Consider the following 14,090-nt stretch of genomic DNA (forward strand, 5'->3'; position numbering starts at 1 on the left):
CCTGCTCTTCTTCCCCACTGGTTGTTCCTCCACACTGTCCTCTGCCAGCTACTCCTCCTCTGCTCAGCACTAACCACCGAGTGTCCCCAAATTAATCCTCAAGCAAGTCACTCTTTTCTGTTTCCCTGCAGTGTTCTTTCCAAGAGCCATGACTAGTATCATCACAAACGGGCAGATATCCATGTTCTGAAGTATATCCACCTAATTGCCTACAAATTATCCATCTTATGCTTTTTTCCCCCATGCCCCCACACCTGATCTATTAACAAGTCCAGTAGATTCTCACACCAAAATAAATTCTAAATCTGTTCACAGCCATTTGTGTCTGCTGTGCTCTGACCATCATCATTTCTTGTGTGGACTGAAACGTGAGCCTTGAAATTGGCTACTGTGCTTTCTTCCTCATGCTCCAATAATCTTTTATCCACAAAGTGATCTTGAAAAAACATGGATCACATTGGGTCACTTCCCTGATGAAAATCCTTCAGTGACTTTCCATGGCAGTTAGGATAAAACCCAACTGTTGCCACCATATGCAGGGCCTTATGTGAGCTGGCGGCATCTATATTATTGTGTTCATTGCTTTGCTTTCTTACCTGGCAGGCTCAACTCCTTCCATACTGGCCTTATCTCTGTTCCTCAAGAATGCTGAGACCTTTGCTTCCTGGAGGTTGTGGCTCTTGTTCGCCCCTCTACCTGGATCTAATTCCCTTTCATCATTTAATTCTCAGCTATAGTATCTGTACTTTGATGGGCCTTCCCCTTATCCAAAGTTGTTCATAACTGTCATTATTTTTGAGGACACCATAGCACTATCTGAATGTTATCTGAGATTATCAAATTTTTTTCACATTAAAAAAACTTTCTTCTTCATGATGATGATAACATAAGCTCCGTGATAGCACTACTGCTGTCATATTCACCATTATATTCCATCTCTGACACTTAGTACAGTGCCTGGAACAAATTAAATTTTGATATATTTTTACTGGATGGAGAAGTAAATGCTCCTATGAGTGTAATATGTCACCCTTAAGTTAGAATTATCTCATTATAAGCCTTTCTTTAATATATAAACATCTAGAAGTTTGAGGTTTTTTTTCTTGTTCATTGTGTTTGGCACTGAATAGGTGGTTTGGTAGAATTTGTTGTGTTTGGTTGATCCTGGAAGTCAAGAAACACCTGGAGTAACAGGCAAATTTGGCCTTGGAGTATGGAATGAAGCAGGGCAAAGGCTAATAGAGTTTTGCCAAGAGAACGCACTGGTCATAGCAAACACCCTCTTCCAACAACACAAGAGAAGACTCTATACGTGGACATCACCAGATGGTCAACACCGAAATCAGATTGATTATATTATTTGTAGCCAAAGATGGAGAAGCTCTATACAGTCAGCAAAAACAAGACCGGGAGCTGACTGTGGCTCAGATCATGAACTCCTTATTGCCAAATTCAGACTTAAATTGAAGAAAGTAGGGAAGACCACTAGACCATTCAGGTATGACATAAATCAAATCCCTTATGACTATACAGTGGAAGTGAGAAATAGATTTAAGGGACTAGATCTGATAGTGCCTGATGAACTATGGGTGGAGGTTCATGACATTGTACAGGAGACAGGGATCAAGACCATCCCCATGGAAAAGAAATGCAAAAAGGCCAAATGGTTGTCTGGGGAGGCCTTACAAATTGCTGTGAAAAGAAGAGAAGTGAAAAGCAAAGGAGAAAAGGAAAGATATTCCCATTTGAATGCAGAGTTCCAAAGAATATCCAGGAGAGATAAGAAAGCCTTCCTCAGTGATCAATGCAAAGAAATAGAGGAAAACAACAGAATGGGAAAGACTAGAGATATCTTCAAGAAAATTAGAGATACCAAGGGAACATTTCATTTAAAGATGAGTTCAATAAAGGACAAAGATGGTATAGACCTAACAGAAGCAGAAGATATTAAGAAGAGGTGGCAAGAATACACAGAAGAACTGTAAAAAAAGATCTTCATGATGGTGTGATCACTCACCTAGAGCCAGACATCCTGGAATATGAAGTCAAGTGGGCCTTAGAAAGCATCACTATTAACAAAGCTAGTGGAGGGGATGGAATTCCAGTTGAGCTATTTCAAATCCTGAAAGATGATGCTGTAAAAGTGCTGCACTCAACATGCCAGCAAATTTGGAAAACTCAGCAGTGGCCACAGGACTGGAAAAGGTCCGTTTTCATTCCAATCCCAAAGAAAGGCAATCCCAAGGAATTCTCAAACTACCACACAATTGCACTCATCTCACACGCTAGTATAAGTAATGCTCAAAATTCTCCAAGCCAGGCTTCAGCAATATGTGAACTGTGAACTTCCAGATGTTCAAGTTGGTTTTAGAAAAGGCAGAGGAGCCAGAGATCAAATTGCCAATATCCGCTGGATCATCAAAAAAGCCAGAGAGTTCCAGAAAAACATCTATTTCTGTTTTATTGACTATGCTAAAGCCTTTGACTGTGTGGATCACAATAAACTGTGGAAAATTCTGAAAGAGATGGGGATACCAGACTACCTGACCTGCCTCTTGAGAAACCTGTATGCAGGTCAGGAAGCAACAGTTAGAACTGGACATGGAACAACAGACTGGTTCCAAGTAGGAAAAGGAAGTACATCAAGGCTGTATATTGTCACCCTGCTTATTTAACATATATGCAGAGTACATTATGAGAAACACTGGGCTGGATGAAGCACAAGCTTGAATCAAGATTGCTAGGAGAAATAGAAATAACCTCAGATATGCAGATGACACCACTCTTATGGCAGAAAGTGAAGAGGAACTAAAAAGCCTCTTGATGAAAGTGAAAGAGGAGAGTGAAAAAGTTGGCTTAAAGCTCAACATTCAGAAAACTAAGATCATGGCATCTGGTCCCATCACTTCACGGGAAATAGATGGGGAAACAGTGGGAACAGTGGCTGACTTTATTTTTCTGAGCTCCAAAATCACTGCAGATGGTGATTGCAGCCATGAAATTAAAAGACACTTACTCCCTGGAAGGAAAGTTATGACCAACCTAAATAGCATGTTAAAAAGCAGAGACATTACTTTGCCAACAAAGGTCCATCTAGTCAAAGCTATGGTTTTTCCAGTGGTCATGTATGGATGTGAGAGCTGGACTGTGAAGAAAGCTGAGTGCTGAAAAATTGATGCGTTTGAACTGTGTTGTTGGAGAAGACTCTTGAGAGTCCCTTGGACTGCAAGGAGATCCAACCAGTCCATTCTAAAGGAGATCAGTCCTGGGTGTTCATTGGAAGGACTGATGCTGAAGCTGAAACTCCAATACTTTGGCCACCTCATGCGAAGTGTTGACTCATTGGAGAAGACCCTGATGCTGGGAGGGATTGGGGGCAGGAGGAGAAGGGGATGACAGGGGATAAGATGGTTGGATGGCATCACCGACTCGATGGACATAAGTTTGAGTAAACTCCGGGAGTTGGTGATGGACACAGGGAGGCCTGGCGTGCTGCGATTCACAGGGTCGCAAAGAGTTGGACATGACTGAGCGACTGAACTGAACTGAACTCTGCCCCCAGAGGTCTCTGTCATGTTAATATGGGTCTCTCAATGAATGCTGAGGGCCTGAAAAGTATACAATTGAAAGGTGTGACAGCAGGTGTCATGTGGGGAGGTAGGGAAGGAGATTAGGATGCTTTCTGGTGTCTCTCAAAAGACATTTGCCTATAAGAGAAGCAGATGTCAGGTCCCTAACTTCCCCTGGCCTGTGGAATAACCAAGCAGTAATAGAGTCAGGCTCATGGACTCTCAGTCTGTCATCCCTCCCACCAGCCCAGCTTCCTCTGAAGTTCGTTTGCAGATGAAACTTTCTTTGGTGTTAGCTTGCATACACTAAGGCAACAACTCTACCCCATGTGCTGTATTCAGGTGGCGTTTATGCCTGTTCCCCTGGAGCCTGGCATGGTGTCTGACATGTTATAGGTGCATAGGAAATGCTTCTTAAATTCACTATAATTGATTTTTGAAGGGTTACTCCTGCAGCCTGGGAAACTGGTAAGTCATGGGGCTCACTCCAAGGGCAGCTTCTTCTCATTGCCTACTTGCCTCCACTTTAGGACAGTGAGGTTTCAAGATGCTTTGGATAAAGTGCAGCAGAACCTCCCTCCAGAGGAAATGTTGGGAAATCCAACTTTCCCTTTGGGCTCTCAGGGTTGCCAACGCAGCCAGCACAGTCCCTGACATATAGTAGGCACCTAATACCAGTTGCTGCTGTTGTTAATCACCTAGCTCATGACAGGCTTGCAGCAAATCTGTCATGCTCCTTCTCTCTTCTCCTATTGCAGGAAATAGAAATATCAAGGGAAAAAAGTGTCACAATGTCTCATTTCTTCTACAGTGTTTTTCACTGGAGTCATGATTTAATTGCTTTATGGACTGTATGCTTAGCTTAAGAAAGGCTGATAACAAATAGAGAGAAGTGAATGGAATAAAACAGGGGGATTGGATTTTCAGAGGCTCTAGAGAAACATTAACAGGATTAGATGTTAATCATACTTATTTTTATTGTTTTTAAAGATTAGTGTGTGCCTATCACTATGTTTATCCCTATTAGAAGCCTGTGAAAGCTTAACACAAGAATCCTAAAATGATTTCTTATCTCCAAGAGGGATGCACTCCAGCAGAGAGAACTATCAATCCAGAGACTTTCATTCTCTTTCTCTCCTGAAAATTTCTCTCCTCTTCTGGAGTATTAGGTGGGATTCTGTTTTTGTGATTTTGTAAAATTGAGATAATCAAGTAGGATTTTACTTAGTAACTCTTTTAATAAAGCCCAAATGAAAGCGACTGAAGTATGATAGCTTTGTATTTCTTTCATGATAAAGCCTCAGTGGCCAGAAGTCCAGGAAGTAGGTGATTATGCCCCATGAGTCAAGGTGAGAACAGTGTTTTGCTATCTTCAGTGATTAAAGAACAAGAAACACTACAGTGAACAAACCAAGATCTCTGTCCTCACAGAGAATTAGAGAGGTGGAAGACAGAATTAAGCATTAATATAGGTATAGAGGGATTTCCCTTGTGGTCCAGTGGTTAAGACTCTGAACTCTCTATACAGGGTTCGATCCCTGGTTAGGGAACTAGATCTTGCATGTTACAACTAAGATTCAGCATGGTCAAATAAATAAACAATAAAATACAAAAAATGATATGGCACACGAAAAGGTGATAATGACCAGGAATGAAAGTATGGTAGATTAAGAGGTTGGAAATCAGGGAGAGTAAGTGAAAATAAAATAGGGTGACCAGAAGAAAAAGCCCTCTGTGCTCATTCTCATTATTATCTTCTTCTCTTCTTTGGGCTTCCTGGTGACTCAGCTGCAATGAATCCGCCTGCAATGTGGGAGACTCTGGTTCAATCCCTGGGTTGGGAAGATCCACTGGAGAAGGGATAGGCTACCCACTCCAGTATTTTTGGGCTTCCCTGGTGGTTCAACTGGTAAAGAATCCACCTGCAATGTGGGAGACCTGGGTTTGATTCCTGGGTTGGGAAGATCCCCTGGAGAAGGGAATGGCTACCCACTCCAGTATTTTGGCCTGGAGAATTCCATGGACTACAGTCCATGGGGTCGCAAAGAGTTGGAGACGACTAAGTGACTTTCACTCATTCACTTTTCTTCTCTAGCAATAAACTATATATAGCACATATCATTAGTTCTTGAAACTAGCTCTGTAAGAATCATCTGGGGCCCATCCTAGACTAATTAAGTCAGAACCTTGGTGGGGCCCAGGCTTAACCTTTTAAAAAAAAGAAATCTGGAAACTTCAGGTTTCTTTCTGATCCAACACATAAGGAGCTTAGAAATTATCACTCTGTTCTCACGGTAAGTAAAAAGTTGAACTGAAAAATCACCTCCTCTTCTATCTGTCAGAGAAATGAAGTCACAGGACAAATGACTACTCCCCAAGCGAGAGAGGTGAATGCAGAGAATCTTAACTTCCAGAGCAGAAAGCCACCTCAGCGAGAACCAGTAACAGAACAGGAAAACCTAAGTTGTCAGTTCAGTTTAGTTCAGTCGCTCAGTTGTGTCTGACTCTTTGCGACCCCATGGACTGCAGCACGCCAGGCCTCCCTGTTCATCACCGACTCCTGGAGTTTACCCAAACTCATGTCCATTGAGTCAGTGATGCCATCCAACCATCATCCTCTGTTGTCCCCTTCTCCTCCTGCCCCCAATCCCTCCCAGCATCAGGGTCTTTTCCAATGAGTCAATTCTTCACATGAGGTGGCCAGAGTATTGGAGTTTCAGCTTCAGCATCAGTCCTTCCAATGAACACCCAGGACTGATCTCCTTTAGGATGGACTGGTTGGATCTCCTTGTAGTCCAAGGGACTCTCAAGAGTCTTCTCCAACACCACAGTTCAAAAGCATCAACTCTTCGGTGCTCAGCTTTCTTTATAGTCCAACTCTCACATCCATACATGACCACTGGAAAAACCATAGCCTTGACTAGATGGACCTTTGTTGGCAAAGTAATGTCTCTGCTTTTTAATATGCTGTCTATGTTGGTCATAACTTTCCTTCCAAGGAGTAAGCGTCTTTTAATTTCATGGCTGCAATCACCATCTGCAGTGATTTTGGAGCTCAGAAAAATAAAGTCAGCCACTGTTTCCACTGTTTCCCCATCTACTTGCCATGAAGTGATAGGGCTGGATGCCATGATCTTAGTTTTCTGAATGTTAAGCTTTCAGCCAACTTTTTCACTCTCCTCTTTCACTTTCATCCAGAGGCTCTTTGGGGTGGTGTCATCTGCATATCTGAGGTTATTGACATTTCTCCTGGCAATCTTGATTCCAGCTTGTGCTTCATCCAGCCCAGCATTTCTCATGAAGTATTCTGTATGTAAGTTAAATAAGCAGGGTAACTAATGAATTTCTGGAGGCTCAGTGTGGACAAGTCTGAGAGATGGAAACTCCAGAGGGACTCCGCTGTTAAAGGGGTGGTAAAGGCTCACACCTCCATGGACCATGTATATTATTGGAGGAAGTCCTTTTAGAAATTTCTCAGGATTTAGCTCTTGAACTATACCACTCCTAGTCAATCACTTTCCTCATGTTCTGAGAAGTTAGGGGAAAAGGTGGAAAGAGGGAACCAGCAACTAATGTCCCTGCCCCCAACTTGGTGCCTGGTCCCTGTGGTGTGCACTTGGCCTGCAAGACTTCAGGTTAGTCTCCACACAACCCTATGAGGGTAGACATTTCACAGAGAAGGGTGTTGGGAATTCAGGGAGGTTGAGTAATTTGCTGATGATCACAGAGTTACTAAGGAATGGAGAGAAAACCAGCCTGCTTCAGGGAAACACTGGAACTCTGAAGGGAAGGCAGCAGGGCCTCCTGCTGGGACTCTACTGGTCAGGGGAGGACCCATGTGCCAGAGACTCTGGACGACAATGGCTGGCCCCTGGTTTTGATCCAGAATGGGGAGTAGTACTTCTACTAACATCTTCAATTGGAAGTGACCTTAGGAGTCTTCTGGGAAGTAACATCCCTGTGCCCTTTAATGAGAATATGGGAGGCCCACGATTGTAAACATGGCCATCTTCTATTCTGGTTAATGATATGTGGAGCTGGTTGAGGAGTAGGGGTGAGGACTGCCCCCCCCCCAATGTGCTGCACAGGAGAGCGCCTCTCTTCCCCAGTGACACCTGGGTCATTTGGAGACTCTCATGATGAGGGACTACCGCTACAGAAAGAGGCGCGATTTATATCACTTCTAGGCCCACAAAACTGAAAAGCCTCCGGAAGGTGGAAGACAGATCTCTCCCAGGCTCTTTTGCTCTGTTTTCCTCTGTTTCTGTCAGCCTTTAGTCTGAATGGGTTATATGAGCTTCCTTTAAAAAACAGAAAGTCCTGAAAGCATCAAGCATTACTGGAATATGAAAATGTTTCATAAGGAAATTTGGATATTTCTAATACCATACACAAAAATAAACTCAAAATGGATTAAAGATCTAAATGTAAAACCAGAAACTACAAAACTCCTAGAGGAGAACATAGGCAAAACACTCTCCGATATAAATCACAGCAGGATCCTCTATGACCCACCTCCCAGAATGTTGGAAATAAAAGCAAAAATAAACAAATGGGACCTAATGAAACTTAAAAGCTTTTGCACAACAAAGGAAACTATAAGCAAGGTGAAAAGACAGTCCTCAGATTGGGAGAAAATAATAGCAAATGAAGCAACAGACAAAGGATTAATCTCAAAAATATACAAGCAACTCCTGCAGCTCAATTCCAGAAAAATAAATGACCCAATCAAAAAATGGGCCAAAGAGCTAAACAGACATTTCTCCAAAGAAGACATACAGATGGCTAACAAACACATGAAAAGATGCTCAACGTCACTCATTATCAGAGAAATGCAAATCAAAACCACAATGAGATACCATTACACGCCAGTCAGGATGGCTGCTATCCAAAAGTCTACAAGCAATAAATGCTGGAGAGGGTGTGGAGAAAAGGGAACCCTCTTACACTGTTGGTGGGAATGCAAACTAGTACAGCCGCTATGGAGAACAGTGTGGAGATTTCTTAAAAAACTGGAAATAGAACTGCCACATGACCCAGCAATCCCACTTCTAGGCAATCCCACACCGAGGAAACCAGATCTGAAAGAGACACATGTACCCCAGTGTTCATCGCAGCACTGTTTATAATAGCCAGGACATGGAAGCAACCTAGATGCCCATCAGCAGACGAATGGATAAGGAAGCTGTGGTACATATACACTATGGAATATTACTCAGCCATTAAAAAGAATTCATTTGAATCAGTTCTAATGAGATGGATGAAACTGGAGCCCATTATACAGAGTGAAGTAAGCCAGAAAGATAAAGACCATTACAGTATAGTAACGCATATATATGGAATTTAGAAAGATGGTAATGATAACCCTACATGCAAAACAGAAAAAGAGACACAGATGTATAGAACAGACTTTTGGACTCTGTGGGAGAAGGCGAGGGTGGGATGTTTTGAGAGAACAGCATCGAAACATGTATACTATCAAGGGTGAAACAGATCACCAGCCCAGGTTGGATGCATGAGACAAGTGCTCGGGGCTGGTGTACTGGGAAGACCAGAGGGATCAGGTAGAGAGGGAGGTGGGAGGGGGGATCAGGATGGGAAATACATGTAACTTCATGGCTGATTCATGTCAATGTATGGCAAAAACCACTACAATATTATAAAGTAATTAGCCTCCAACTAATAAAAATAAATGGAAAAAAAAAATAAAAGCATACATATATAAATATAAAAAAAAATACAAGGGACAAAAGTAGACCAGCTTCCTTACCTGTCTCTTCTGCCTCAGCCCTTTCCTTAGAGGTCCGTGGTCCCTGTAGGTCTATTGTGGGCACAAGTCTTCCTCCATTCTGATGACCCAGGACCCAAACATAATTTCACAGGGAAAGAAATAGCTCAAAGCAAAAACTGCAGCTCACTGGGCTGTGGACCAAGTTGGCCCACAGCCAGGTTTTGCTTAACCTGCACATGTTATAAAAATTCTAGGCATCTCATTCTTTTTTTTTTTTTTTGCCTTCCTTCCCATTTTTCTCCCCCTCTTCCTTCTCTCCCTCCTTCACTTCCTCCTTCCTTTTCTTTCTTTCATTTTTTTCCCAAGTAAAGAACTCTGATAGCACTGGGTTGGCAGCTGAAGCTGATTGTCAATGTCCCCTTTGAGCTGTGTTATCCAGCTCATCACAGCGTCTGCCACCTTGAAATCTCTTGGGGGTTACTTTACCCTCTTACATGACCTACCTGCATCCTACAGGTGATTGACTTTGGGACATTTACCTACTTCTGGTGTTATCTCTAACACCAGATCTCTGAGGATCTGAAGTTTCTTATTCTCTCACTTCAGGGATCTCTGATGTGAGAGAATAAGAAACCATGGGGAGCAGTCAGTGAGACTCAATAGAAGTACAGTTTTTTCCTACTCAGAGCAGTCCTCCTAAGTGTCATGAGGCCTTTTAAATAACTTGTTTGTATATGCTTGCATACCTGTGCATGAATACACCTATGAGTGAGTGTGCAGAGAGAGAAAGAGAACTGAAAAACAAGTAAAGATCACAGTTTTGATGAGCCCACTGAACAACCTTTCTTTTCCTTCAGTGGGACCCACTTACTGCCAGCCTATGGGTCCAGGCTTGCCTCAGACCACTGCAAGGGTAGGCAGGCAATGGCCCTGAGTAGGTGCTTTATTAGATCCTCATCCGTCACCTTGTTGCTGGCCTGACATCTTCTCTGGTTCCATGTTCTGATTCCTGTCCTTTTGGATCAAGTTCACTCCTGGCACCTCAGTTCCAGTAACAGGGCTCTTCTCCATCCTTTTCCTGGCATCTTGCCTTAGTTTCTTGCCTGAGTTTTGGGAACTGGAACTCTGTCTCATGCCCTCTGCTGCTTCTGTTAACTGACGTCCTTTTCTGGAGCCCTGGCCCTGTTGGGGGAGGAGGCCTTCCTCCCTTCCTCTGGGTGCCCTTGTGTTGAATGCTTGCTCTGCTGAACTTTGTTCCAGTGCCCAAGAGGCTCCCCACTCTTTGCCTGTATCCAGACCTGCCCTAGTCATATTTGCCTACAGTATTCCTGGACCTGTCATAGTCACAGCCCCACCCAGATGATTCTACAGTCCTGGGTGGGCATGAGCCCTGCTGTCCTCACATCTCAACACTTATCATCTTGAGAAAAGTCTAGGGAATAAAGGTCATCAGCATAGCAGGATACTTTGTCTGGAAATTAGACCAGATTCTTCCAATAAGCTTTCTAGTTTTTCATTGTCCTGCAACCCATGGAATCAATGAGCCACGTGGAGGGCTTATTCAGGATATTCTGACCCATTTTGCTCCCAATTGTCTTCAAAGGACAGAAAATGGGCCTGGCCACTCTGATGACAGTAATTTGGCTTATAGGCTAGACATTTCCCTGAGTCTCTTTATCAATTAATTTGGCAAATGGACAGAATTCCAGGGAAGGAATCTTCCTTTGGTGTGGTAAGTTGGGCAGATGGTCACCATGCAATAACTGGCCAGAGAATTGGAAGTGGTGTGTTCTGGTCCAGGCTCTGCCACTTACTACTTAGTGATCTTGAGAAATTCATTAACCTTCTCTGTGTGCCAGTTCTTCATCTATTTAAAAATAAATGATCTCAGACATGGTCACTCACAGGGTTGTGAGGATCTGCTGAGACAACAGGGGTGTGAGCCATTGTCCGAACGGGAGGATCCTAGCAACAAAAGATCCGATCTGATAAAACAGTACCTTGCTTCCTAGAGTGTTTAATGCCATCTACACATAGGTCTCCTGGGATTCTTCAACCACCTTGCATCAAGGATTTGCTCAAGGCCATGCAGCTGCAGAGTGCAACAGGTGTCCAGACCCCGAGGGTAGGTGTTCTGTTGCACAGCCACCATGGAAAGACTGTCTCTGACTCCAGGACGGGATGGGGTGGGGGGCAGAGGTGCTTCTGTCCGTGCTCTCCACTCCCATCTTAGCCACTGCAGTCTGGTCCCGCCACATCCGGGCTGCTCCCGCACTGATCTTTCAGGGGGCAGATGGCGTCAGGGCATTTCATTTCTGACCAGAAAAGGTTCTGTCAGTGGGAGGAGGCTTCTGAGAGATTGTGTGCCTCTGTTGGGGTTCTGACTTGATTACTGATTACTTCTTCTCCTTTTTGGTGCTGGGTAATTTTGGCCTGAAGGAAGAGAGAAAAGTGGCCAGTTATCACAGTGGCATTGAGGTAACTAGCATTGTACTCTCTGCTGGTTGGTTGCTGTCCTCCCCTTTAAGTGTGGCGATGGCCAAAACCAAAACCCTTTTACCCCCCACATTCTTATCCTCATCTTCCTCTTAAAGAACTTGTAACTCTGAAGCAATGCATTGCCTTTCTGTGCACAGAACCCCCAAGTCCCTGGCTCATCTTCCAGGTACGAGCACCGGCCAGTGATACTTGGGCAACTCCAAGCCCCTGTTGGACTTACAGCAGGTCTGAGAAGGTGGGATGACTGGTGAGAAGCCAGGCCTGCCATTCACAGAGCCTACTGTCTATAACCTTGACCTTCCAGTAGCTCTTTGGCACTGTTTCCATGATGCCCCTAGGGATTCTCCTATAGCCCTAACTTACCATCAGTCCTGCTCTGATGCTTGTACAGAAGTGAATTAGGCTAAATCAGATTTTGACAGTCTCAAATCCTTTCCATCCTTATTGCAATATCTGGCCATGCAGAAAAATAGCTCTTCTTTCTTGTCTTATACATTATACTCTGGAGGACTGGAATATTAGTGTGCTATGTCGGTTCAGTCAAGTCCGACTCTTTGCGACCCTATGGACTGTAGCCCACCAGGCTCCTCTGCCCATGGGATTTCTTCAGGCAAGAATACTGGAGTGGGTTACCATGCCCTCCTCCATGGGATCTTCCCGACCCAGGTATCAAACTCATGTCTCTTACATCTCCTGCATGACAGGCGAGTGCTTTACCCACTAGCGCCACCTGGGAAGCCCCCGGAGTATTAGGGCAGCCAGCAACAAAAGATCTGGGACACTTCCCCCAACAACAGCATTCTACTGGGAGGTGGGTAAGGGCTCCAATTTCTTAAAAGTGTCCATTTTGATGGAAGTGGATAACAACCCATAGAGAAACCCTTCCCTCACTAGCCTGACTATAAGCCTCTAGAACAGCTCAGCTTCTCGGTTCTGTATGCCAGGAGGTGTCGGGATGTGGAGCTAGGTTTCTCCCCACTCTCCCATCATCTACTTGGACAGAGCAACTTCTCCTGGACCAAAGAAGAGGACTTCTGGCTCATGCCTACCCTGGGACAGGACACAGCTGGATGGCAGAGATCGCATGTCTTGACTGAGTAAAGATGCTAGATGAAGCTAAAGACAAATACAGAGAAAAATACATCAGCACTAATGGCACAGGCACTCATCGGAAGGTCATTCCAGGACAGCCTACAGGGAAGGAGTCGGGAAAGGGAGGGGGAAGCAGTGGTGCTCCAGGGACATTTAGGAGCCTCATTTCTGGGCTGCAATATATATATTTTTTGTCTTAGGAGACATTTCATTTGGATGCAGAGGTCATGATGCCAACCTCATAGACCCAAGGAAGTAAAATAAGGAGATTAATCTGCCAGATGAGCACTAGAATCACAAGACTTTAGGGCTGTTTGGATTTTACGGATCATGGCAAGGTTCTGTAGCTGCCTCCCTCATTAAGCAACAAGGGGACATAAACAAGCAAGCAGGTAGGGCAAGCTGGCATCTCATGCCTTCAGGAAGCAGAGAAGCATATCTCCCGACCTGGAAACAAATGCTGACCACTGGGATAGAAAGGAAAGGCTGGTTGGGAGAGACCATGTAGACCACAGAGGCTGGTTTAGTGCTTGGGGATGGAACTGACTCGAGGCTGAAGATGGCAAAGAAAAAAAGGATATAACAAGGACCCCAAAATGTGAAGCTAGAGCCAGAGAGTTTATTACAGGGATAAGAAGATCAGTAGCAGGAGCCTCTGGAAAGTAGAAGGTGTGGGGCGGAGGTCCTGTTTCAGTCAGCAGGTACTCTCAGTGGGAGGAAAATGTTCCCATTGGGATGTTACAATTGTCTCTTAATAAAGATCACACACCATGCCTGGAAATGGTCGAGAGCCAGGAGAGAGACAGAGAAGCTTAAGGCATTCCCCTTCAAGGGTCTATACCAGAAGCCATCATCAGGAAGATATAATTATTCAAATGAGAGCTGTGCATGGAGCCCTGGAAGGGTGGTCAGGAGACCTGGTTCTCACCCTCCATCCCTTGTGAGTGGCAGTCACTTCACATTTTGGGGGTCTCAGTCTCTTCCTGGTCAGTAAGGAGACTTGGCTGAGTTGGCCTTCCCGTCACCCTCTAATTGAGCAGTGCACTTTTGATATCAGTGGACTTCCACCTCCAACTCACAGTTTTGGATTGGACTTCCTGGCGCATCCCGAGGTTGAGGCTGCAACCACTCAATACCTCTGCACAAGGTGAACCTTAGGATGGCTTGGTCTCCTGGGGAAGGAAGAAGGGGCACAGTAC

The 14,090-nt window shown here is 44.4% G+C and overlaps 1 protein-coding gene across 7 annotated transcripts in view; it reads right to left on the minus strand.

The window, feature by feature from the left end:
• Nucleotides 1-11,301: 11,301 nt before the first annotated feature.
• The window catches only part of RGSL1 (regulator of G protein signaling like 1), a 52,101-nt gene continuing 49,312 nt past the window's right edge, over nucleotides 11,302-14,090 (minus strand). For 3 of the 7 annotated variants that reach the window (XM_070473974.1, XM_020908979.2, XM_020908977.2), the window contains one exon: nucleotides 11,302-11,733. In XM_070473974.1, coding sequence (XP_070330075.1) covers nucleotides 11,697-11,733 — 37 coding nt within the window. In that variant the 3' untranslated portion in view covers nucleotides 11,302-11,696. Of the gene's footprint in view, nucleotides 11,734-12,848; nucleotides 12,916-13,970; nucleotides 14,064-14,090 lie in introns of those variants that run through there. The other 4 variants (XM_020908969.2, XM_020908976.2, XR_011490278.1 and 1 more) reach the window with 3 other exon arrangements.

The sequence above is a fragment of the Odocoileus virginianus genome, chromosome 11, assembly GCF_023699985.2.
Source record: "Odocoileus virginianus isolate 20LAN1187 ecotype Illinois chromosome 11, Ovbor_1.2, whole genome shotgun sequence".
NCBI lineage: Eukaryota > Metazoa > Chordata > Mammalia > Artiodactyla > Cervidae > Odocoileus > Odocoileus virginianus.